At 52.9% G+C, this 25,756-nt stretch overlaps 2 protein-coding genes and 1 non-coding gene across 7 annotated transcripts in view; 2 read left to right on the top strand and 1 right to left on the bottom strand.

Moving 5' to 3' along the window:
* Positions 1–2,232: 2,232 nt before the first annotated feature.
* On the top strand, positions 2,233–2,367 carry LOC116083155. The gene has a single exon (XR_004115613.1). It is a non-coding gene; the product is annotated as a small nucleolar RNA SNORA70 (small nucleolar RNA).
* Positions 2,368–6,132: 3,765 nt separating this feature from the next.
* Positions 6,133–15,568, top strand: Mcrs1 (microspherule protein 1). Of its 3 annotated transcripts, none has more exons than XM_031355205.1 (15): positions 6,133–6,244; positions 7,757–7,876; positions 8,508–8,646; positions 8,995–9,133; positions 9,635–9,793; positions 9,951–10,060; positions 11,120–11,228; positions 11,481–11,619; positions 13,582–13,657; positions 13,928–13,956; positions 14,072–14,164; positions 14,356–14,438; positions 14,588–14,675; positions 14,930–15,057; positions 15,165–15,568. In XM_031355205.1, the coding sequence occupies exons 2-15, from the start codon at positions 7,867–7,869 to the stop codon at positions 15,249–15,251; spliced, it is 1,389 nt and encodes a 462-aa protein (XP_031211065.1). In that variant the 5' UTR covers positions 6,133–6,244; positions 7,757–7,866; the 3' UTR covers positions 15,252–15,568. The 3 variants fall into 3 exon arrangements, with proteins under 3 accessions (XP_031211065.1, XP_031211066.1, XP_031211067.1); XM_031355206.1 differs by lacking the exon at positions 6,133–6,244 and adding an exon at positions 6,405–6,530; XM_031355207.1 differs by lacking the exons at positions 6,133–6,244; positions 7,757–7,876; positions 8,508–8,646; positions 8,995–9,133; positions 9,635–9,793 and adding an exon at positions 9,801–9,828 and having other exon boundaries at positions 15,165–15,561.
* Positions 15,555–25,756, bottom strand: part of Kcnh3 (potassium voltage-gated channel subfamily H member 3) — a 17,017-nt gene continuing 6,815 nt past the window's right edge. For all 3 annotated transcript variants that reach the window (XM_031355203.1, XM_031355202.1, XM_031355204.1), the window contains 8 exons: positions 24,397–24,681; positions 23,975–24,174; positions 23,330–23,579; positions 19,845–20,062; positions 18,213–18,544; positions 17,301–17,407; positions 16,558–16,634; positions 15,555–16,464 (listed from right to left, as the gene is read on the bottom strand). In XM_031355203.1, the coding sequence (XP_031211063.1) occupies positions 15,862–16,464; positions 16,558–16,634; positions 17,301–17,407; positions 18,213–18,544; positions 19,845–20,062; positions 23,330–23,579; positions 23,975–24,174; positions 24,397–24,681 (2,072 nt within the window). In that variant the 3' untranslated portion in view covers positions 15,555–15,861. The remainder of the gene's footprint in view (positions 16,465–16,557; positions 16,635–17,300; positions 17,408–18,212; positions 18,545–19,844; positions 20,063–23,329; positions 23,580–23,974; positions 24,175–24,396; positions 24,682–25,756) is intronic.

The raw sequence follows: 25,756 nt of genomic DNA, 5'->3' as shown, positions 1-25,756 counted from the left end.
TCTTCTTCTTCTTCTTTTTAAGATTTATTTATTCCATCTATGTGAGTTCACTGTCACTGTCTTCAGACACACTAGAAGAGGGCACTGAATCCCATTACAGATGGTTGTGAGCCACCATGCGGACCTCTGAGAGAGCAGTCAGTGCTCTTAACTGCTGAGCCATCTCTCCAGCCCTCTGGAATGCTCTAAAGGGAGCTTTGTAAGTCATTATGGTGTGAGTCTGGAGGCCCAGCATCCTGACTTAGACAGTAACTGCTGTGCTCATTGAGTTTCAGAGGGAAACATGGTAGCACCATTCTTGTTACACTCTGGCTGCACTCTGCTCATGCCCAGAGAACTTGTGCAGGCATACATTTTTTGCAACCTACTTTTAATAAGGGTTCAACCTCTCCTTCAGCCCACCACCCAGCAGAGGTAGTGGAAGAGAAAAGTTATTAGGATGTGGGGGAACTGGACCTGTTCAGCAATAGTTCTTTGGAGATGAACTCAATCTTCTTGGGCAGAAGTTTAGTCCTGCAGCAAACACCAAATACGACTTAGCAGCAGCAGACCAGTCCTCTAGGCAAGCAGACACCAGTTACGAAGGCAGCTACAGTCTGGTCCTTTCAGCAAGCAGACACTAGACAGCTGTAGTTCAATCCTGAAGAAACTGCTAGGCTTGCCAAGCGGCCTAAGGCAAGGGCGCACAGTTGGCAAGCTGCTGCAGAAACCTCAGGAGCAGTTCTTAGGCGAGTTTCTCTCAGTGGCAGTGTTACCACAAGTTGAGCTCAATAACATTATGCAAACCAATACATGCCTGTCTTTAGCAAAGAATAGCAAAGTGGAACAAACCAAACAAATGCTCAGTGCTCAGCTTCCGCTGCCTGGGGGATCATATTTATACTCCTTCATTAAATGTCCTTTCATATGTTTGCTATAGCCAAACATCCTTTCACCTGTGTCTGCTTCAGGAAAACAGTCTTTCATGTGTTTGCTTTAGCAAGACATCCTTTCACCTGTGTGCCCCAGCAAAACATCATTTGACATAACTAACTTTCCAAAGAACTAGAAGTTTCTACTTCAAACTTGCCTGGGGCTGAATTAACTAGTAATGGACTAGTTTGGGGGTGGAGGAAATGTCATGACAACACAGTATTTGGGCTGTTTTCATGGTTACTGCTCACTAGTCTTACCCAGCTGTAGAGGGAGCTGGGCCATAGGAAAGGTGTCCTTCAGGCAACACCCTGTCCACTGAGACAATCTGTGAAAATTCAAACTTGAGGATCTAAATTGAGAATGCCACTGAAAATGTTTACTGTTTGAAAACAGAACCTAACCAGATACTGTTTTCCCAGGTGTTCCGGATTGGGCCACTAGTATGTACAGAAGGCACTGCAACTGTAATAGAAGGGGGATGGATAGACTACATCTTGAAGCCACAGTGGAACATGGTGGTACCTACATGGTGTTAGTTCTATAGGCACACATAATGTGAGAGCATGGCACCACGGAAGTGTATGGCAGGGCTCCAGGGAGTCTTCAAGGCCAGGTAAGGTAGAGCGGGGTCAATTTCCCTAGATGAATGTCCTGGGAATCCACTGCCTGATGATGTGAACTGCAGTGGATATTGTAGGTTCTAGGGCTGTAGGGCATCTGCTGAGGAAAGCTGCAGGCAGAGAAGGGAGCTGACTCAAGAGAAAAGCTGCAGGTGCTGCTGGTGGCAAAGCAGGGGCCAACGCTGCTAAGGGTGTTAGAACCCAGACGATTCCATCATGAATTCAGACTGCACACATGGACTGTTGGCCTCCTGGGTTTCAGTCTTGCTTTGGCCTGGATTTTTGCAGCACACTTTACAGACTGAGTCACCTCTCCAGCCATTGGCCTGATCTTCCCTACACGCTCAGCACTCTATTTTGGAATGGAAGTATTTACTCTGTGCCATTGTATATGTAAGTGACTTTTATTTTATTTTGTAGAGACTCACAATTAAGAGATTGAGAGTCTCAGAAAAGACTCTGCATTCATATTTTTGAATAATTTTGAAAGTGTTAAGACTTGGGGATCTTTTAAGAAATGACTGTCTTTTGCATTAAGAAATGAACATGAAGGCAGGCCTGTGGCACCGCCATTAACCCTGGAACTCTTCAATGCCAGCCTTGTCTACCAAGTGAGTTCTAGAACAACCAGGGATATGGAGAGAACTTGTTTCCAAAAACAAACAAACAAAAGAAACAAAAGAAACAAACATGACTACTGCAGCTGAGCTGGCCGCCCATTCTTCCGTTCTTCACTGAGGCCTGTATGTAACGGCTACAAACAGCAGCCTGTGTGGCAGCATGTTTAACCTGCTACCTGTGTGGGTTTCCCTAAGGGAGCTTGGAGGCAATTTTCTAGGGACTATTTCTGTCTTAATAATCTCCCCAGTCCAGGCTTCAGACAAGTATGCATGGTGCGTTTGGGAAGCTCCAGGACACAGTGGCCAGGATCCACTTAGGCCTGGTCATCATGCTCATCTGCATCGTTTTACAACGAGGAAGCTGGGCAGTGGGGGCACATGCCTTTAATCCCAGCACTTGGGAAGCAGAGGCAGGCGGATTTCTGAGTCTGAGGCCAGCCTGATCTACAGAGTGAGTTCCAGGACAGCCAGGGCTACACATCTTGTCTTGGAAAAATAAAGAAAGAAAAAAAATTTCACAATGAGGAACATGGTTAAGGCCTTTTGTAGAGGTAAGTTCAAGTTCTCTGGCCTCTACAAGATTCATGCCTCAAAGAAGTGGGGCTTTACCAAGTTTAATATGGATGTGAAAGACCCCTGGGGGAGACCCCCACTCAAATCTCGGGAGGACGTACACCCAAGGAATCACGAGAGACCACATCTTGATCTAATTACAAGAGGTATATTTTAATTTCAGGACGCCCTGGTTCGGCACCACACCTATCTCACGCAGGAGATAGTGGAGCCGACCACAAGGCTTGAAAGTTAGAGGTTTTTATAGGGAAAAGGTCTGAGGGAACAAAGGGATCAGTGTGGTCATACATGATTGGCTAGTTCAAATATTAACTATTACGTGCAGAACAGAGTAGAAAATTCCTAAGGTTGGTGTTAATCTGAGTCAACAGAGCATCTGACCTTAAACCATATCTGAGAGGACCAGATGGTCCATTACTTAGTGTCTGCCAGGCTCGTCTTTGCAGGCCTGGGCCTTGGACGTGTCCTCGTTTGCCTAGACATGTTTTCCTCTATGTTTATAGTTTTATGTCTTCTTGACCTGCCAGCTCTTATGATATCTAACAACTTGTTTGCTCTTTCCCAGGCCTATGTGGCCAGTTTGTGATGGATTCTTAGGCCCATAACTTTTCTTCCTAGTCAGCACAGGTTTAAAGCTTTAATTTTTCCTTACAGATGAATTGAAAAACATGTTAACTGAGAGCCAGTTCATCCCTGATGGCTATGGGGCACATATGTCCCCAATTATAGTCCCCAGGGAAAGTGGCAGACTGTATCTACTCTGCTGCCCACACCCCACCGCATCATGTTCAGTAATAAATCTCACACACAGTCTAACAAATTAACATGAGACTTTAGGGAATGCTAGGATTTTAAAGTGATGTTTCAGGGTTGGGGATATATCTCAGTTGGTTGAGTGTTTATACAGTCATGCACAAAACCATGGGTTTGATACCTAGCACCACACAAGAGCAGGGATAATGGCACATGGATATAATCCTAGCACTGGGGAAGTGGAGGCAGGAGGATGAGAAGTTCAAGGTCAATCTTTTGATACCTTGAGCTGGAGACCAGCCTGGACTTCAGAGACCCTGTCTCTAAAGACTAATAGCTGGGTGTGGTGGCACATGCCATTAAGCCTTACATTTGGGAGGCAGAGGGAGACAGATCTGTGAGTTCAGGGCCTACATAACAAGTTACAGGACAGCCAAAACTGCATAGAGGAATTCTGCCTCAAAAACCAGGACCAAACAAACCAAGAAAGAACAATGACGAATTTGATAGCGCTCCGGTGGCATAATCAGCTGGTGGATACCACCCAAGTAAAAGTGGTATGCTTGGGTGTGTGTGTGTGGGGGGTTGTGATCTTGTCGGTTTAACCTCATTTAGAATTACCTACAAGACAAAACTCCATCTGTGAAGCTGTTTCTAGAGGTTTAACTGAGATGGGAAGACCCACCCTCATTTCAAGCGACCTTGGGTTAGGGCTACAGATTGAACAGGAAGGAGAAAGCAGGCAGAGCATCAATACTTCATCGCTCTGCACTTCCAAGTTCTGGGCACAGCGTGAGCAATCACCCCACACTCCTGCCACATGCCTTTCCAGCCATGATGTTTGTACCCCTCGAAGCCCCCTGTGAGCTAAAATAACCCCTTTCTCCCTTAAGCTGCCTTTGCTGGGAGAAGAACATTTAATGAACACTGAACATACTAATCCAGCTCTGCACCAAACTGAACTGGTCCCTTGTCAAGGCTGCTGATACGGTTTGGCGGCACAGAGCTTACCTGGCACACACCAAGTATTTCATTCCCACTTTAAAAAAAAAATCACCTCTTTAGAGAAGAGCACCCAATTAGCTCTCATCTAGTACAGATACTAAACCACACTATATTTAGCACAACCTACCAGACTGTGTCCTAGTTTGCTTTTAATTGCTGTGATCAAAACACGCTAACTAAAGGCGACTTGGGAAGGAAAGGGTCTATTTCATTTCACAACTTCTTTCTTCCTTCCTTTCTGCCTTTCTTTCTTCCTTTCCTTCTTTCAGTTTGTTTTTTTGGGGGGGGGTTGTTTTTTTCGAGACAGAATTTCTCTGTATAGCCTTGGCTGTCCTGGAACTCACTCTGTAATCAAGGCTGGCCTTGAACTCAGAAATCTGCCTGCCTCTGTCTCCCAAGTGCTGGGATTAAAGGCGTGCGCCACCAACGCCCGACTCATCTCACAATTTTCAAGTCACTATTACCGAGGAAAAGTTGGGGCAGGAACCTCAAGGCAGGTGCTGGAGCAGAAGCCAAGTATGACAAGCTCTCCACAGCTTGCTTACCCTGCTTTCATTTACAAAAACGGGACCACCTGCCCAGGGGTAGGTAGTTCCGCCCACAGTAGGCTTAGCCCTCCCAATCTACCCAATCAAGAAAATGCACCCCGGACTTGGTCGGATGGAAGCACTTTCTCAACTGAGCTTGAAGATTCGAGCTAGTGTCAAGTTGACAAAAATCTAACAAGCACACTGTGTTCCAGAAAACTTTGTTTTGGGAGGCCTAAAGCAAATACACACAAACTCGTTAAGTAAATTAGTAACAGTATATTAAGTGAAGACTTGAAACTGTCAGGGTCAGGATGGGCAAGTCGTCCATTTGACACTTAAATTCAGGATGTCAGGCACGCTAGGCAAACGCTCTTCCAGGGAGCTGCCCCGGCCAGAGCTGCTACACTTCTGTGCCCCTCAAAGAAGACGTGAGAGACAAACAACTGCCCGAGTCCGGTCTCCCTCGCTTTCCCAGGCATCTCTCACAGCCCCAGAATCCGGACGTATCCAGTTCTCTGGGAACTAGTTCTTTCTTTCAAAACAGTTCCCTCAAGGAACACGGTCCTTTGAAAAGGATTCGGTTGGTTTCCTGGCTACCCACGACTGCCCCCAGCAGTCTAGATGGAGTCCATCGGACGTAACCGAGTGTTTCCTTAGGAACGCGGCCACCCTCCAGAGCATCTCCTCCTTAGACATCACTCTTCGGGATCGTACTGTACGCCACATCCCCCCAGTTAGAGCAAGCTCTCCCACATTTCCTCCCAGTCGGGTGCTTCGCAAAGGGCCTGACAGAATACCGGCTCTAAACACACCGGCAGATAAAACAACACAAGATCTGGTCCTGGGAGACCCCGCAAGCTTAGGGCCAATTACGAAACTCAAATTCGTACGGCGGCCCCGCCCCTCCCAGCGTCCCCACAAGCCCCGCCCTCCCGCTGCTTTTTCCAACCGGGAAACCTCCGCGGTTCCTAAAATTAACTTCTGCCTAGGGCCTCCCTAAGCGCTCTTGCCAACCGGGAAAGTTGCACTTCCGGCTCCCCGCAAGATGGTTTCCACTAGGGCGCACAGCCACGCCCCTTTCACGTACGCGTCCAGGACGAACCGGAAAGGATCGTCCCAACCCTTCGTTCGCAACCCGGAAGTAGATGTGTCTCACGGAAGCCGGCTTTGGCCCTGCGGCTCCTGCCGTCGCCGCGGAGAAATTGTTGGAGCTGGCAGCCTAGGAATGGTGAGACCCCGCGGTTCGTCTCCTAGTGTTCAGAGTAGACCTGGGGGTGAAGTGGAGTTTCCCGGTGTGCCGCGGGGCACAACCCCCCCCAACAAGATTTGGGGCCCCGCCCCGGTATCGCCCCGAAAAATCTGCGCATGCGTAAACCCAATCGGGCGAGAAGCTGGCCTGCGGCGTTACGCATGCGCAAAGGTGGCATGCTTGAGGTGGGCTGAGAATTGTCTAGGAGGAGTTGGTCCTGGTTCGCTTACTACCGGCCTGAGGGGCCTCCGAGCCAGACCGCGAGGTCGGTGCAGTAGTCTGAGTTGAAGAGCTGGCTAAGTTCCCACTCCTCCCCTGAGTCCCTAAGCAGACCTGGACTGATTGATCCCTCACTCGGGTGTGCTCTGGCGGGAGGAGGGCAGACACTGCCTTAGTTGCTCGTGGGACTGGGTACCTTCACCTCTTCTTTGGTACCCGCGTGTCCCAGCCGAAACCTACGGAGCTGGGCGTGAGCGTCCTGTCCGGCAGAGCCAGAACTTTGCTCTAAGAGTCAGGAGGGGCGGGCCCTGCTCACAGCCCTCCTGGAAACCCAGGACCTGGGTTTTCCGTGGGTTAGAAGCGGGGCTGCCAAAGTGGTGGGCATTCACACAGTTCCCAAACCACTGTTTAATCGTCAGAAGGATTCACCCACTTAAGTAAAAACTGAAAAAAAAGGGAGGGAAAGCAAAAAGGTAGCGAGACACTGGAATTCTGTCTGTCTGCCTTCCCCGGCTGTGGCCTGGGATTCTGTCTGTCTGCCTTCCCCAGCTGTGGCCTGGGAGACAGGTTGGTGCTGCCGATTTGAGTATGCAGCCGAAGGGGGGGCGTGGGGGAAATGAACCAAGAATTCCTTGACCCTTTCTCTTTTGTTTTGTTTTGTTTTGTTTTGTTTTTTCGACACAGGGTTTCTCTGTGTAGCCCTGGCAGTCCTAGAACTCACTCTGTAGACCAGGGGGCCTCGAACTTAGAGATCCACCTGCCTCTGCCTCCCAAGTGCTAGGATCAAAGTCGTACGCCACCACCGCCCAGCTCCTTGACCCTTTGTATGTAACACAACAAATGCTTACTTTATGACTCACTGGTAAAATCAAGAGAGCTCTCTGAGCCTAATATGTCTTTTTCCACATCTCTTACCGTACACTCGATGACTCCCACGTAGCTACTTATATTTTTTGTTGTTGTTTTGTTTTTATTGTTTGGAGCAGGGACTCACTTTATAGCCCTGGCTTGCTCTGTAAACAAGGCTGGCCTTAAAGTCCACAGAAATCCACCTGCCTCTGCCTCCACATGCTGGGGTTAAAGGCAGGAGCTGTCCGGCCAGGCGACAGTTACTGATTGGTAGGTGCAATGGAGAGTAGCACTTTTTGCTTCTTCCTACTTCGAACGCCCTCCCCACCTTAGACAGGGTGCAGGAGCGAGTAGAAGGAATTGGTAAGTAGGTTTGGCCTGTTGGAAACCTGAGCCTGAGGGAGCTTTACCTCTCCTTTCCAGACTCTCTTCTCAGCATCCAAGCTCGCTTGGTCAGAACCCTTGGATGAGCCCGTGGGACCCTTCCTCCTAGCCCTGTGGTTTGGAGCCGGAGGCTTTGGCACTGTGAGAGGATGGACAAAGGTAGTATGAAGCCAGATCCCCAAGCTCTCCGGCGCCAAGCAGCTGATGATTCTACCCTGTGCCTTGCACGAGGGTCTCTCGGGCCTGGCCAGGCATTGCCACCCTCCCTTGGGCCAGCATCACCCATGTACCTCTTGGCAGAGCCACAATTGACTGACTTGCTGTGGAGCTCCTGCTCTTTGGCAAGCTGCACTTTGATGGCAGAGGGAGCAGTTATGCTCAGAGCCCAGTGTGTCGGCCTCATCAGTCTGACCTGAGCACCTGGTGCTGCACCACATGACCCGTGGCACCGGGAGAACTGCCCATCGTGGAGAGGGTCTGGGCCAAGTCTGAGCCCAGATGGGATCTGGGTAGCCAAGGAATGCCTGCCTCAGAGACCTTGAGCCTCAGGGAGGCCGGGCAAGAGCTGAGGGGCTGAAACAAGGGTTCATGCACAGAGGGCACTCGGAGTCCTGAGCTGAGGGGCTGAAACAAGGGTCCATGGACAGAGGGCACTCAGAGTCCTGAGCTGAGGGGCTGAAAGAAGGATCTATGCACAGAGGGCATTCGGAGTCCTGAGCTGAGGGGCTGAAACAAGGGTCCATGCACAGAGGGCACTCGGAGTCCTGAAGTCACCCTTTCTCTTTTCTAGATTCTCAGGGGCTGCTAGATTCATCCCTGATGGCGTCAGGCACTGCCAGCCGCTCAGAGGATGAGGAGTCACTGGCAGGGCAGAAGCGAGCCTCCTCCCAGGCCCTGGGTACTATCCCAAAACGGAGGAGCTCCTCCAGGTAGTCTGGGCTCAGAGTGCCTGGGAAGGGGAAGGCTTGTGGGATTGGGCACGCCTGTCTTAGCCATTGTTTGAAATGGCCTTCTAAGCCTGCCTTGGGTCCAAGCAGAGCCTGAGCATTTCTTTTCCTTTCCCTACTGGTCCATCTGAAAGGCACCGAGGACAGGGGAGCGAGGGTTTTAGTTGCTTGTTGAGAAGTTGCCTGTCACCTCGGAGAACTAGAGCTTGACTTTTCCATGTGCACTGAGCCAGGCCCTGCTGGACAGTGAAGACAGTTAGTTGTCAAGGGGAGCCTGTTGTGTGGGAGCTGGGTGCGGTGCCGTAGTTAACAGTGCAGGACCCTCCACAGGTTCATCAAAAGGAAGAAGTTCGATGATGAGCTGGTAGAGAGCAGCCTGGCCAAATCCTCTACCCGGGTGAAGGGGGCCGGTGGTGTGGAGTCGGGCCGCTGTTCAGGGAGCGAGCCCTCCTCTAGTGAGAAGAAGAAGGTAAGGTACTGGGCAGCTGGGTGAGGCCTGTTGGAGGACTGCGCTGCCCCAGCCCCCACTCTAGACCCCTCCCTCCTGTCTCTCCCTGCTCCCTTCCTTGCTGCATCCCTCGCTTGCCAGTGCATCCTGTATCGCATTCAGTGTGGGAGGCAGGGAGCTCATATCTATTCTGGGAGCAGACAGCTTGTTCCCAGCATTGCAGGGTGTAAAAATAACCCCAGGTGGCATTGCTCTGGCTCCAGACAGTGCAGCAGCAAGAGTAGTTTCCTGGTATACTCCCCACCCACCCTCCATTCTGAGGTTGAGGGTACCACAAGCAGAGAGAAGACCCCATCTGGTCAAGAATGATACACAAGTACTTTGGTGGGGGTGGGTATTAGAAAGCTCGGCTCTCAGCTTGGCTCCCTGGTGGTGTCGGAGCTGCAGCTGTCACAGTCTGTGAAGCAGTAGGTCTGAAGCGATACCAGCTCTGAGTTCACTGTGGTCCTGTCCTGCACCCAGGTATCCAAGGCTCCCAGTACCCCTGTACCACCCAGCCCTGCCCCAACCCCTGGGCTTACCAAGCGCGTGAAGAAAAGCAAACAGCCACTTCAGGTGACCAAGGACCTGGGCCGCTGGAAGCCTGCAGATGACCTCCTCCTCATCAATGCCGTGCTGCAGGTACCCACCTCCTCCTCATCAATGCCGTGCTGCAGGTACCCACCCTGGGCCTGGGCTCCCTCCTCCCCTACACACTAGCTTAGCAGGACCCCATGGCTTCCAAGGGGAGATTCTTCCCAGTGCTGGGGCTGGAGCAAACCAGTCTGGGGTCTTGCAGACTAATGACCTGACATCTGTCCACCTGGGTGTGAAGTTCAGCTGCCGCTTCACCCTTCGGGAAGTTCAGGAGCGCTGGTACGCCCTGCTCTACGACCCTGTCATCTCCAAGTAAGTGGGCTGGCTTCAGTAGAGGGGAGGGCTGGGGGCCCCCCAAATTTGGAACTAGGTATAGGAGGGCCAGATTCAACCAGGGCCAAAGAAGGGTATTGGGAGGCAGAGTCATAGGGCCTTGTAGACTCTGGGGTAACCCGGGGGACCTGCTGGGCATAGTGGAGTGTCTCCTTTTCTTAACTTCTGGTCCCAGGTGGAGGTCAGAAGTGTCCTGGCATAGGAAATAAATGCCTACAAGTGCCAGGAGCCTCAGTATGTGCCTTGGGTTACCTCTGAACTTGTCCACACTGGCTTCCCACAGGTCCTTATACAAAGAAGGAGCTGACCTCCCAGGACTCAGGAGGCAGAGGCAGTTGGCTGTCTGAGTTGAAGGCTAGCCTGCTCTACAGAGTGATTTCTAGGAGAGCCAGGACTACACAGAGAAACTAAGTCTCTAAAACAAGCAAGACAGAGAGACAGACAGACACTGAAATAAAAGCCTTCTGGTTTTAGCAGAGTTTGAAATAAGCTTATGCACATACATACCATACTCCTCCTCAATTACTTAATTCAGTGTCCTCAAAACTTGGTTTGAGTCTGAACACCCATCTTGTGCTCCTCCACAGCCCGCCACCTGCTCAAGCTGTAGCCTAGTCTCCAGAGACCAGAAAATGGCTTGGCCTCGGCTTCAAAAAAGGAGGCAGTGGGCAGTGGTTAGTAGGGAAGTGCTGGAAAGAGAGTTGCGGCTGATCCCAGGGTTTCCCGGAAGCGGCCTCTTGTGTGCTTGTTTTGAGCTGGGGTCTCTCTGTGTAGCTGGCAATGTAGAGCTTACTCTGTAGACAGACTGGCTTTGAACCTTGAGCAGCCGCAGGCTGGTGTCAGAGTGTAGTTCCCAGTTCCCGAGCTCCTCAATGGACCACGGCCTGGGGCTAGATTAGGCCTCAGGTTATTTCTACCACAGACCTCTAGGCTCAGAATCTCCACATTCCGAAGGATTACAGGTTTTCGGGGAGTAGGATCCCCAGATTACTTGACTTCTTTTCAGTTGTGCCCTTCCTTTTTTCTTCCCATGTGCAGGCTGGCTTGCCAGGCCATGAGGCAGTTACACCCAGAAGCCATTGCAGCCATTCAGAGCAAGGCCTTGTTCAGCAAGGCTGAGGAGCAGCTCCTGAGCAAAGTAGGATCAGTAAGTGGGCAGGGTACAAGCTGGACCGATGGGAGACCACCAGTGTAGGGAGTCCTGTCTGCCCCATCTGTGGTCTGCACACACACATGCAGATGCACACACAGGCAGGGGCCTTTGTGATGGGTCTTGAGAGAAACCATGCCTGGCCCCCTGGTGACTGTTGCTTTGTCCAGTTCCTTAGGAGGACCTGGGGACAGGGATGGGGTAGGAATGAGAAAACCCAGGCATGATGAGAGTATTTCTGATCTCTAGACCAGCCAGCCCACCTTGGAAACCTTCCAGGACTTGCTGCATAGACACCCTGATGCCTTCTACCTGGCTCGTACTGCCAAGGCTCTGCAGGCCCACTGGCAGCTCATGAAACAGTATTACCTACTCGAGGATCAGACAGGTAACGAACGCCCTAGGAGCTGCGTCGGGAGCAACGGGTACGTAAAGTGCTGTGGGTACAGCTGCCTGCCGGTTCCTGTAATAGAGAGCTCAGCAGCCCTGGGCCTCTTCACCTCCATCTGCCACAGCAGCAACAAAACCTGCTTCCCTATAGGGCTGGCAGGGTGGAAAGGGGAACCAGCTTGCCTGTTGTCCTGAGCCAGAAGTCCAAGTAGCAGTACTACTTCTTCTTGTTTTGGTTTTTGTGTTTTGTTTTGTTTCTTGACATATTTGGCCATCACATGAACAGTACGTTAGTATATTATATATGGGTAGCGTGAAAACTGAAGCAAACTGGGCGTGTCATCTCTAGTCACTCCTCTCCACGGTTCTCACCCTGGCTTTCTATCCCGCATCCTCCTTCCATCGCCTTGCTCCTAGACCAGGGAATGTGTGTGGTCAGGTGGTTTACCCCTAAACTCCCCAGCAGGGCTTCCTATTTAAGCCCCACACATCCCCTTCCCTAAGGGCTGGAATGCCTTCTGCCACCCTCTCACCACCAAGCTAGGAAAGCCACCGGTTGGACTGTAGGAGGCCTGCAGGGGGGTTGCTGACCCATCTCCTGGTTTGTAGGGTTCAGGCCCACTCTTCTTGCCAGGATCCACTGCCTGCTGCAGTGTGCGCCACCCTGCCATAGCTCTTCCTGCTGCTCTGCCCTTCCTTGTCCTGGCATGCGCCTGCACCTCAGGTTCAGAAAGATGGCCTCAGCAGGATTGCAGGAAGTGTGTCCAGTGCTGTTAGTGCTCCGGGGGCTTGCTGTCTTACCCATCACTTAATCCTCACAGGACATTTGGTGGGCAGCATTTATTTTTAGAGCCAGCTTGTTCCCTTTTTTTGTTGTTGTTATTTTGGGGTTTTTTTTGGTTTTGTTTTGTTTTGTTTGTCTTTGAGTCTTAGTTTTCTACAGCCCAGGCTGACCCCCTGCCTCCGTCTCCAGGAACTGGAGCGTTAGGTGTACGCCTCCAGATCCTGCTTCTTTTGTCATGATTTTGGAAATTATTCTATTCACTGAAAGCCTTATATATACATATACGTATACATGTGTGTGTGTGTGTCTCCCCCAAGAGTTTCAGTTTCTCATTGGATGCTTAGAGCTGGGTGTCCCCAGGATCAGGCGGTTTTGCTGGCTTAGCTAGCAGGTTAGTCGCACATTTAGAGTCTTGAATTTCAAGCAGACCTGGTGGAAGGTGGCTTGGTGGCAGTGGACAGCCTATTCCTCTCTCCTCACAGTCTCACAGGGTAGAGCTGTGCCGCCTGTGCATACCTCACCCCACCCTCAGCTGCAGCTGCTGGCAGCCCTGCAGAGCAGCTATTCAGTGGGGGCACCGCTGGCCAAGCACTACAAGCTCTGATATTCTGGGTGCCCCAGCCTCTTCCATTCTGGCCAGAAACAGTTGAAAACTTGGATGAAACAGCATACTTGATGGGCTCTAATGTTGATTATCCTGCTCCGTTCCGTCCTTTAAAAACAATAAAGCTAATTGCATGGCCCGTAAGGAGGTCATTCTCCATAGACTGGAGTAGACGCAGCTCAGACTGTGCTCCCTCGCCGTCGGCCAGAAGGCTGGGGAGCAGTTTGGTCCTGGCTGTGCCCTGACTGGGTCAGTGTGGAATCGCCTCGGTTACTTTCCTCACACATACAAGGGAGCTGAGCAGCCCTCCCCTGTTTAGCTTGAGACTTGACAAGTGAGCCGCCCATGTAGGTCAGCTGTAGTTTCCTTGTCTTGAACCGCCTCTGTTCCAAGTTAAGTTGCAGGATGCGATGTCAAGTCAGAGTGTCACCTGCTTGGGACTGTGATCCTTCTGTGGCTCTGGCTCCAGCAGGGCTGTGTTCTTCACCCTGGCTGCTCGGCTCCCCTGGCTGTTGGGCAGCTGGGGCTGGAGTAGGGACCTCCATGTTTATATGCCTTTGTTGTCTATTCAGTGCAGCCACTGCCTAAGGGGGACCAAGTGCTAAACTTCTCAGATGCAGAGGACCTGATTGACGACAGTAAGCTCAAGTGAGTTCCTGGAGAGGGTTGACTCCACTTTGTTGGGCACACCAGGCTGCCCAGCACCAGCTTCAGTTGCGGCTGCTGGGCTTAGCCGCCCTGCCGCACCCTCTCCTGTGGGGGCCACTTCAGCTCACTGCCTTCCTGTTCTCCCACCCCAGTCCCAGGGATAGGCCAAGGCTTGAACAACTTTCTGAGCCCCTTGGCTGAGAAGCCAGGGGTGCTGTGGTGGGCCAGGTAGCAGGAGCCTGATAGTGACAAATCCTTTTTGATACTCAGGGACATGCGAGATGAAGTCCTGGAACATGGTAAGTCTGCCCTGATGAGGACGGGGTGGGAACAGAAGCTCTCACTGAACAGAGGGGACCAGTTCAAGGTGCTGGTGGCACCAGGGTCTCTTCTTACCATTTCACTTCACCTCAGAGCTGACAGTGGCTGACCGGCGCCAGAAACGAGAGATCCGGCAGCTGGAACAGGAACTGCATAAGTGGCAGGTGCTAGTGGACAGCATCACAGGTGAGGTAGCTAGGGGATAGAGTGCTCCCTGGCATCATGGTGCTCCACGGTGCCCGTCCCTTGCCTGTCTAGGGGACACAGTGCTCCCTGGCCTGTCTGTGTATGCTGTTTACTAGGTCCGTTCCATTTCCCTGCCCCCAGCCCTTACGTAGTAGGTCTTTCCTGCTTTGCTGACCCTGCTCCTCTTTCAGGCATGAGCTCTCCAGACTTTGACAACCAGACCCTGGCCGTGTTGAGGGGCCGCATGGTGCGGTACCTGATGCGCTCTCGTGAGGTGAGATAGGCCGTCAGTGTCCTCATCCTCCCTAGGCACCCTCTCCATCATCTCTCTCTGCCGAGTCCTTCATTTCTTGTCTCCTGGACCTGTGTGGAGCTTCTTTTTCTCACTCCTTGACCCGGCCCTCACCTCCACCATTTTCCCAGATAACCCTGGGCAGAGCAACCAAGGACAACCAGATTGACGTGGACCTGTCTCTAGAAGGTCCAGCCTGGAAGATCTCCCGAAAGCAAGGTATGCCCATGCTGCCACTCCAGAGGGAACAGGTGGGGATACCCTCTGAGCCTCTCACTGGCTTTTCTAGCCCTGGGCCATGGTGCCTGGAGAACCCTTATGACTGAGTGAGGAAGGCCAAAGGAGTTGGTGCTTTGAGATCTCTCCCTTGGGGCTGCAAGTGCCTGCACCCCTTCATACCTAGGAAGCAGAGGGACACTTGGCTGTCTCCTCTGTCTCCATCTTGTCATTTCTTTTCCTTTATGCCTCTACAGGCGTCATCAAACTGAAAAACAACGGGGACTTCTTCATTGCCAATGAGGGCCGGCGGCCCATCTATATTGATGGACGGCCTGTGCTATGTGGCTCCAAGTGGCGCCTTAGCAACAACTCTGTGGTGGAGGTGAGTCAGGGATGGAGGAGGGGTCTCACCTGGTGCCTGACAGACTGTTCCATGGACGTGGCTCTGTCCCTCCTCTATAGACTCAGCCTTCTTTCTCTCCTGCTCAGATCGCCAGCCTGCGATTCGTCTTCCTCATCAACCAGGACCTCATTGCCCTCATCCGGGCTGAGGCTGCCAAGATCACACCACAGTGAGGCGGGTAGCAGAAACCAGGGCATTCTCTGGCCTCAGTTTCCCCTGTCACTCCAGCTCCCTTGAGCTGGGAACTCAGGCTCCTGGAAAACCCTTGTACCCAGAGTGGGTAGTGGAGACCCAACTGCTGGCCCATTGACTGAGCCTTTGAGGCAAGGTGGGGTCACCATGGGGAAGCCAGGAGAGGCTGGGACCCCTGCGCCTCCCCAGAGCCAGAGGCCCCCCCATTGCCATGTCACTCCTGTGTCTCCAGCGGACCAGCTTTAGACTCCTCCTTTTTTTTGTTTTTTGTAAATAAAAAGTACTGAGTTCCAAAGTAGTTTCTTTTATTTTTTTATGTTTTTTTTAAATATAAAAACATGAGGACAGTGAGATGGGCACATGCAAGGGATGGCAGAGCCCCTCCTCGTCCTCAGGCCTCTGCCCCTATCAGGCAGACGGTGGACAAGCAGGTCAGTGGAGCAGGACCGGTGGATCCCTAGCCTGGGGCCTGCCTGAGGCTCCAGCTCACCCTCCTCCTTCCTCAGGCTCCCTGCCCTGGGCTGGGGCAGCCCTGTGAGGCTAGGCGGAGCAGCAGGTAGCAGGCATTTGTGGTACTCATCTCCGGCACAGTCAGACCCCCGTGCCTTCTTCCTGGGTCCACTGGACCGTGCCAGGACCGTGGCAGCCAATGAGCACCATCTCTAGGCTGTGGGGATCCCAGGGCAAGGCTCGGGCCCCTGACCCCGGAGGGGGCTCTCCAGTACTGGTAGCCTCAGCCTGGCTCACAGGTGCTGGGGTCCCAGTCCTAGCCCCTTCCTCGGGAGGAGGGGGTGAGGCTGGTGTGCTGGGCTCAGAGCAGAGGTCTCCAGAGCCAGGGGGCTCCGAGTCTGAGGTGGAGGTCCATAAAGCTGTGGCTCGAGGCCAAGGGGAGCTCTGAGATGCTGGGGGGCCCCAGGGCCAGGGTGCCATGAGGGGAGGAGGGTGCCCTGGACGGGGGTGAGGCCAGGTCCCACTCAAGACCGAACCTGCTGGGGGCTCCAGGCAGTAGGATGATGCCCCAGTGTCCACACGAAGGGGTTGTAAGAGCCCAGAGGCAGTGGCTGGGCACGGCTCCTCTCCTGATCCCCGGGGACACTGGCCTTCTCCTTGGGGCACCAGGATGAGCTGCACAGCCTGGCGAAGTGACTGCAGTCCCTCCCGCATCTGCAGCACCTGTTCAGACAGCTCCATCACCTTGGGTGTGGGGGTAAGAAGTCACCAGGTCAGTGGGCCAGCCACCTCAGCTGGGCCGGCTCTTCCCCCTCTGCTCCCACCTCGTCCACCCACCGCCTGCCGTAGCTTGTCCAGTGTGTCTGTGTTTCTTGCTTCACTGGGCCCCAAGGGGACGGTGAGCAGGCCGCTCTCTGTGGAAAGGATGGGATTTTCAACTAGAGCTGCTAAAAGACAGACAGACAGGATCCAGGCCTGGCTCACCTTGCTCCTTTCTGACCTCCGTCAAGTTGCTAAATTTTGCCTAAATTGTCAGCATGAGAACCCCTCCCAGCAGCCCTGAGTAGCATTGCTGCTCTCCTCGCTGCAGGAGCTGCCCCTTTGTGGGGCAGGATGAGATAGTCTCATAACCCATGATGTTACCTCAAGTCTGTTGAATAGCCAAGGCCAGCGAGCCCTGAGCTCTGTCTGGCCCCACCTCCTTTGCTGGGGTTACAGGCAAATGCCACCGTCAGGCTGGAAGTTCCTCTTTGCATCTGTCCCTCGTCCTGTCCTAGATTATGTCCCATTTCCAGGCTGCCTGTCTCATCCAGCACCAGGTTCAACTCAGTCCTTCCAGCCCTCTGTCTCCCAGTAAGGCAGACATGTGCCAAGAGTGTCAGGAACATTCTCATTTAACATGCACAACAACCCATATTATAGACTGGAAGCGCTGAGCTTACGCTGTTGGAAAGCTGGCCAGTCATCACCAGCAGGCTGCCCCACAGTTCCTCTCAATGCCAGACTCAGATACCACACCACTTGAGGTCTATGAGGCAAATGGGGTGCCCACCAACACTCTCTGTCCCCACATCCAATACCTGGTCCCGGGGAGGGACTGCTGCTACATTCTGGGCCAGACTGACCCACTCGGAAAGAGAACTTGTGCTGGTCAGAGCTGCAGCCATCCTCAATGCCATCTACGACCCTGTGGACCCAAGAAACCAAGGCAGGACATCAAACCAGACACTAGGCAGCCACCGTGGTGTCACGATGGGACATTCCAGTGTCCACACATGTTGGCTGCAGATGTTCAGAGCTAACCTGGGCATCCTAAGGAGCTAGCATACAGTCCCTTTTTCCTAGGAGCTTGTGGTTCAGCTGGAGAATACACTGGAGTAACACAATGAAAGTGAGCCACCTCTAACCAGGTAGTGGGATCGCAGGAATCAGGGAAGGAGGCAGGTTTGGACCACGATGGCTGAAAGGATAGGGCCCCGAGAAATACGTCTGCAGTTGTGCAAGAAGGCAAGTTGTAATTGAAAACCTGTATGTCTGTGTCTTTTATCCAAGGATTTGAGGAAAGCTGGGAGGGGGCTGGCAGTGCAGCCACTTCCCGGAGCAAAGGCGGGTAGAGCATAAAACTACAGGCAAGAATTATGAGGCTGTTTTGTTCTTGCACAGAACAGCTCACAGTCACCCATTCCTCCAGTTCCAGGACACCCAATGCCCTCTTCTGGCCTCTGTGGATACCTGGCACTCATGTGCACCCCTACCTTCCAACCAATTAAAAATAAAATCGAGGAGGAGGAGGAGATAACATGATGCCAGATATGGCACACATCTGTAATGCCAGCACTCGGGAGACACAAAATCAGGGGGATCACAAAGTGGAAATCAACTTGGGTTACATAGTCTCAAAAAAACAAAAAACAAAAAAAACAACAACAACAACAACAAAATACACACACATACACACACAAACCCAGCCATGAAGTCCAGGGTCTGCTCACCTGGGGCTCAGGTCCGGGGGTACATTCCATGGCATGGGGGGCAGCTGCAGCCCATCAAGTGTCCGTGGATGAGCAGAAGGTCCGGCCTCAGGCTTCAAAACCCCTGCCCTACTTGGCCGCCCTCTGGCACCCAGCCGCGGGCGGGGTACAGCTCGCCGTGGGGAGAGCAGTTTGGCGGCTGAGGAGGAGGAGGTACAGCCGGGTGACAGCAAGGGACTGGAGGGCTCATCTGCTGGGGCTGGTGAGACCGTGTGTCCCTGCTCCCCATCTGTGTCCTTCTCTTCCAGTGTGGACATGAGGGTGTTGTCACCACTCAGGGAGCTGGTATCCACCTGGGGACAGAGGGAGACAGGGTTTAACATGGATGACCACTGCGGAGTTCCACTCCTCTTCCCAAGACCCAGGAAACACCCGGAAGAGGAAACTGCCCGGTGGGAGTAACCCGCTACACTGTTGCCACAGTGAACTCACTAAATCCGCCCAAAGATGGATACAACAGTCCTCTCCGTGGCCCTAGTCACTGTGCACAAGTGACAATGCCAAGACCTCTCTGGGGCTTCAAATGAGAGATGCCCCCCAGTCTCAGGCATCTCGACAGTTGGTCTCCAATCGATGGCATCTTTTGGTGGGGTTTAGGATGTGTGGTTTTGCTGGATGAAGGTAGGGGGGTTTTGAGAGACAATTAAGGCAACTACTTCCATGTCACTTCCTGCCTGTGGTAAAGGACATGAGCCCTCATCTTTCTGCCCCTGCCTCCATACCTGCTGCCTGTGTCTCCACCATGACAGACTCACCCCTCTGGGTATAGGTTTTATTAACAGGAAAGTAACCACAGTGCCCCACCCAGCATCTGCTAATTGGTGACGAAGGGTCAAGGGGCTCTACCAGGTCCCCACTCAGAAGCACCCTCCGTGGCCGACGCCTGTCTTGGACCAGCCCTCCACCTGCAGTCTACACAGTACATTCTTCAGGGCTCACCTGCCAGCAAGTGTACTGGGCTCCTGGCACAGTAGATTTTGTTTTGGTCCGGGCCAGTATGTCAGGTAAACCAAAGCTGGACTTTTTGTTTTTTAGACAGTGTCTCTTTATCAGGTAGCTCTGGCTGTCCTAGAACTCACTAAATAGACAGGCTAGCCTTGATGTCACAGAAATTCACCTGCCTCTGCCTTCTGAGTGCTGGGATTTAAGGCATATATCACCATGCCCTGGCTTGGACAGACTGACTTCTTTTTTTTTTTTTTTTTTTTTTTTTTTTTTTTTTGACGGACTGACTTCTAAATCACAGAGTTGGTTTAGACCACATAATTGCTCTTGCTGAGACCCTGGGTTCAACTTCCAATACCCATGTTGTGACTCCTAGAATTCCAAGATATATGATACCCTCTTCTGTCTTCTTGAGGGCGCCTGCACTCATGTGGTGCACACAAACTTACACAGCACACACATATACATCAAATACATTTAAAAAATTAGAAACAGTGAAATGAAAGTGCTAAGTGCGGACTCCTGCCCTGAGGCAGGTAGACGTTCACACAAGCCCACAGGTCCCTCTTTGTTCCCCTAACTTTGTTCAGTTCATCTGTTCCCTGAAACCCCAGCCCTTCCACATACACACATGCCCAGTACCCTCACCTCTGCAGAGACTCCCCCAGCTCCCAGGTTGTAGCTGAGCTCCCCTCGGAGGCCACGGCTAAAGCGTGGGGCAAACTCAGGGTACAGTGCGAGGCTCTCATGCAGCCCAGCCAGCTGCAGACACTGTAGGACGCAGTATGTCAGCCCCTTTACGTCAGCATTGGCCTTCACTACTTGCTCCCGCTGGGGCAGCTCGCAGCCGATCAGGTCACCCTTCCCTGGGGGGAGGAGACAGGGTTATAGCAAGCCACCTGGGGATGAGGAGATGGGCTGTAGACTGAGTAGATAAGAGGCTCCAGCTGTGGTTCCTAGTCCTCACTGGGTCTTACACACACTTGGGGTAGAAAACAGTGGGACTCAAGCTTTCATGCACTTCCAAAGGCAAAACACTGGCTGAAACCTTTGCATCCAAGTAGGAGTGTCTACAGACAGACAAGCTACTAAGTTAACTCCCCTGGGGAAATTAAACCAACCAGACTTCCAGGCCCCAGCCCAACACCGATCATTACAATCTGAATGTCTTAAAGACCCACGGGTGATTTGTGTGTAGCTTGTCCAGGGACCAGAATTTGGTAGCAGCAGTTTAGTGCTCTGTGTGGTATAGCAAAGAAGTCAGTGCCATGGCTATGCTGGCATTGCCCTGAGGTATGGAGGATGAGCCTTGATCTCACCATAAAGGGTTTTCCAAAGCTAGCTGAGAATACCACCTGGCTGATAAACTATCAAATGACGCAGGCAGATCTCTGTGAGTTCAAGACCAGCCTTGTTCACAGAGCCAGTGCCAGGACAGTCAGAGCTACACAGGGAAACCCTGTCTCACAAAACAAACAAAAAGGATGTCGGAACCTCAGGGATGTAGGACAGGGGCGTGTATCCTAGAATCACATTCATAGGGCATAGAATCTGCCTATGAAGGGGGCCGAGTGAGTCCATGCCGGTAAATTCTCTGACAGAGCCAACCTTTGCCACCCTTCACTTTCCCTTTTCTCTCTTGTTCAACCCCAGCGGGGATCCACAACCTGGGCATGGGCAAAGGCAGTTTGGCTCCTATCAGGCCAAGCCGTGTGACTAGAAAGGCCGGTTGAGGCCTTTAAGAGCAAGACAGGTCAACACAGAGGCTTCTAAATGTTTGTGGAGTTTTGCTCAAACAGAAGGTAAGAATGAGCCTCATTTAAATTTTCTGTTCCTGTTTTGAAGTTTCCTGGATCCTCTGAGAGCCATGTAGGTTACAAAGGGATTTTCTAAGGAAGGAGCTGCGTTTTGTGTGATCTGGAATAAGACAGGTGTAAATCTGTCCTCAGCCTAGAAGTGAGACACAAAGGAGAAACAAGACTAAGGACAGAGTCAGCAGCACTCTGGGCCCTGCCACTGTCACCTGGACCATGGCTTTCAGGACAGAGTCAGCAGTGCCCTGGGCCCTGCCACTGCCACCTAGAACATGGCTTTCAGGTTCAGCTCATCTGGTCGCATCCTCTTGCTCTTGGAACACTTGGCTGAGTCAGTTTACAAACAGGATGGGGCCAGAATCACTACTGTTGACTACAGGGCCAGACACAGCCTCCCAGGAGCCAGCTGGATGCACCTGAATGCCCAGCTGAGGAGGCAGGTGGTATGCTGGGATGAGAAAGCAAGGCAGAAAACCAGGTCACAGCTGGGCACATGTACTCCCAGCCCTCAGAGGCTAAAATAGGAGACAGCAAGTTCAGAGCCAGGTTGGGCTCCATAGCAAACACAGAACACTCGGTTCTCGAGCAGGATCGGAGCCAGGCACTTACTCGGGCATGCAGAGCTAAACAGTGAGTAGCTGGACGGTCGTTCCTTGACCAGTCTCCTCACAGCAGCTCTCCTCAGCCCCTCAAGGGTCACTGGCCACACTTGTGTTGTATATAACACTGTATTCACCCTTCCTTATTTATTTTTTGTTCTCCTTCTGCTTTTTGAAACAGGGTTTCATTTATCCAGGTCCGGCCTCAAGTTCACATGTGGTCCAGGATGACCTTGAACTTCTGATCCGCCTGCCTCCACCTCTCAAGGGCTGGGATTACAAGCATGAGCCACCCTGCCTGGTTTAATGTAACGCTGGGGACTGAATCCAAGGTCTTGTGCTTGCTGGGCAAGCTCTGCACCGGCTAAGCTTCATGCCAAGCCCTTGCCCCTCTGCCTGCCTTCCTCGCTTCCTCCCTTCTTGACCCCCCCTCTCCCTCCCCTCTCTTTCAGATGGCCTTGCTATGTCTCCTAGGCTGGCTTAGAACTCCTCGGTCACTCAAGCAAGTCTCTTGCCTCACTGTTCTACCTGCTTTGGACTCCAAGCATATGCCATGATATGCGGCCATAACTCCGTTTTCCCAGTTCTGGTATATGTTGTATCTAAGCTCAGAAGCTGCACTTACGAATGATGGAAGAAAAAAAAAAGTGCTTTAACAGTCTGCCACCTTGCTCGGGCTCCGAGTCCCCTGGCGACATCTCTTTCATCTAGCGCTGTTGGAGGGCCCTCCTTCTCAAGTGAGAGGGCATGAGCACCAGTAGTTGCTGGGGTGCCCAGCAGCACATCACCACCTCTATGTTCGTTTCTTCATTGTGGCTGTGGGGCTCTAGTTGTCCCCACAGCAAGGACTTGGCTGTGGCCTGGTCATTACCTCTCCTCCCCCTAGTCCATGAACCCACTTGAATTGCCCAGGCTATGTCCCTTGTCCGCCAGGGTTACCACTGAGAGCCTCCGATGGCTGCATAGAGCACGCAGCCCCTTCACAGGCATTTACAGTGCAGGCCTGTGTTTGCGGAGCACCCCAGGCTCTCCTGGTGCTCTTGCACACACCTGGCCTCCGCAAACGCTTCCCCTCTGAGGCCATCACCCTCCCAAGGCACCTGGCTAGACCACACATCCCGGCCAACGCCTAGCTTCGCTGGGTGAATAATAATGGTTTCTATAATGCATCCTATGAGTTTCCAGCATCTCTGAATGGAAGGGCTGGCCAGACAGTCCTCTGTGAGTCTACTGTCCCCTCTACTGTGCTGGTCCCTCCTCCTCGTTTAGGAAGTGACGTGTTACTCCTCTCCCTTTTGCCAAAGGAAGAGTATGTTCTTTATCTCAGAGAGGCTACTCTGTCACGTGGAGGCTGAGCTCCGCTGTCACCCACCCTGGCTTTAGACCTGCTCTGTGAGACCTGCCCTCTTTCTCCCTTACTAGAGCACTGTCCTCTGTACTTTCCACTATGGCTTCTCTATCCCACCATGCACTGGTTCTTCTCAAAAGCTGGACCCCCCTCACTGGCCTCATCCTAGGAAAAGGCTCAAAGCTGCCACCTCCTCCTGTGTTGCTGCTTTGTTATCACTTTGTTATCTTTGAGTTTTATTCAGGACTCTGGCTGTTCCTAACTCCATCCTGTCTGTTTCTCCCCTTGGTGGCTCTCTGACTTTTCCTTGGAATGACCTTGGATTCCCTGGACACAGGAGCCCCCAGGCACCCTTTCTCTCGTCACACGAACCTAGAATGGCGAGCACGGTGCCGCCTTTGAGGACCTCCATGGAACCCGAGCACACAAAGTAGAGAGCTTGGAGAGCGTCACCTTGGTGAATGAGGTACTCGCCAGGTGTGCAGAAGGCGGGCCTCAGGGCCAGGGACAGTGCCCGCAGGCAGCCGCGGCTCGCAGCCTCGAAGAGCGGCAGCTGCAGGACCTCCTTGTGCAGGTGCATGGCGATGTCTGCACGGAGCTCGTCCGGGAGGCTCTGCAGCAGCTGCAAGCAGGCAGTAGGAGAGGAGTGGGGTGGCAGAAGAGGAGGTCCCTTCCAGCCAGTCCCTGGCCGCCATTTCCAACCTCAGAAGCAAGAGGGGGAACAGAAGAAGATCCAAGCCTCCCACCCACCATTAAGGTGCAGAGGGTACAGTCAAGGGAAGAGAGCTCTCTGCAGCCCCCTCCTAGCCCCTTTCCTCCTCCTGGCCTCAGACTCTGACATCAGTGAGCACAGAGCCCACAGACCCAGTGGGGGTTCTGTTCTGTCTCATGTATGGGTGCTGTCTCTGCAAAAGAACCAGGCAGACCCTACTTCTGCATTTCCTACCCACCAACACCTCCACTCCCAATCCCTTTGAGGAGGTAAAAGTCTAGGAGCAGCCTAGGAGGCCACCACACCTCAGTGGTATCGATGCCATTGTTCACAGCCCAGGTGGCTTGGAAGTACTCGAGCATCCGCTGCTTGAGGGGTTTGGGGATGCGGTGGATGCGGATGTAGTCTCGCAGGTCACGAGTGCGGCTGTGGTACAGAAAGCGGCGAGCATACATGCGCTGGATGATGGCGGTCACATTCCCAAACACCACTGCATGCATCAGAGCTGGCCAAGAAAAAAGAGGAAGGGTCACCTCCAGGCCTGATGTGGTGCTAGCAGACCTGTCTTCTGCTCCCTGCCCAGCCCCGTGTTCCCAGGCAGGGTGCATGGGCATCTCTCCCCACCCTGGTCTGGTGGATCACCAAAGGCAGACCCTAGATCTCTAGTTGTGGGAACCCGGAGAGAGGTGGGCATGGAGGGGCCCGGAAAGCCGTGGCGCGGCCTCACCTCCAATAAGCATGGTGCAGATGGAGAAGATCTTCTCAGTGTCCGTGTTAGCAGACACGTTGCCGAAGCCCACGCTGGTGAGACTGCTGAGTGCGAAGTACAGGGAGGTGATGTAGGCGCTGCGTAGGGACGGGCCACCCAACAGCTCCAGCCCGGTCCCATTGGCTTCGCTGCCTCTGCTGCTGCTGCAGTTTTCACTCTGGCCAGAGCTGTTGCCTCCGTCTGGACTCCGACTCACCAGGTAGTAGGGGGTCTCCAGCCTGCGTGCCAGCTCCTGCAGCCAGCCTGGGGAATGGGATGGGGCACTGAGAGAGCAGGACACGTTGTGCCGCTCTGCGGATCCAGGTGTGCTAGCTGGCACCCCCTAAAGTGGGATGTGTGCAAATGCAGACCCACTCCTGTGGCTTCTGTCCAACCTTTCTCTTCTCTGTTAGAACATCCTCATCTGTCCCTTCACCTCTCAGCAAGATGGCACAGGAGAAAAGCTGTCAAGATCCACAGCCAGGTCCTATCGGGTGTCCCCGATAGAGGAAGGAGAATCACCTCTCCAGGGGTGCTTGTCAATAAGACAGAATGCGCCCAACAGGAGGAGGTAGGTGGCCAGGCAAAGAGGCTGGGGTAGGAGTTTACATCTCATGTTTAGCCTCAGCCTGGTCCCCAAGTTTGGATGACTGAGGCCCCATCCTCTGTCCCATTCATTCACACTATTTTTCTTTGTCTAAGCCCATCTGCTACTGACCATGCCCCGCCCCTCAACGTCACAAACCACCCAATCTCACATATGCTGCCACCAACATGTCCACATGGATGTGTACACATATGCCACCAAAGTACCATGCGTGCCCCACACAGTAGGGAAGGCAAGGGCACACATGTAAATGCTCTACAGGCATCCAATCACAACCATGGCCACACGCACTGCAAGGGCTTGTGCGTGCTTGAAAGGCTAATGGCCACAGGTGACTGGACACTGACACACAGGCAGAGATGGGGACATGCTTGCACACCGATGAATCTATATATGCACATTCACACCCATACACCCTCCCAAATACACTTCCTTGCACACATGTGGCCAGGATGGACTATTGGATGGTAGCCGAACCTGCCCAGTCTTCTCTGGACAATGGAGGAGAAGAGAAACAAGTGGCAGTTCCCAGGACTGACACACAGACCCTGTGTCACATTCCCCCAACACACAGACCCTGCACCACACTTCCCAATGTTTCTGCACAGAGCCCTCCAGGGAAATCCACACCCATTCCCTCAGTAGCTGAATGCACACAGTGGCCAGGCTCCCATAGAGGGGCAGAGGGGCAGAGGGGCAGTGGGGCAGTGGGGCAGTGGGGCAGAGGGGCAG

The sequence above is a fragment of the Mastomys coucha genome, unplaced genomic scaffold, assembly GCF_008632895.1.
Source record: "Mastomys coucha isolate ucsf_1 unplaced genomic scaffold, UCSF_Mcou_1 pScaffold11, whole genome shotgun sequence".
NCBI classification, from domain to species: Eukaryota; Metazoa; Chordata; class Mammalia; order Rodentia; family Muridae; genus Mastomys; species Mastomys coucha.
The sequence above is the reverse complement of the archived record's forward strand: the minus strand, read 5'-3'. Positions and strand labels throughout refer to the sequence as shown.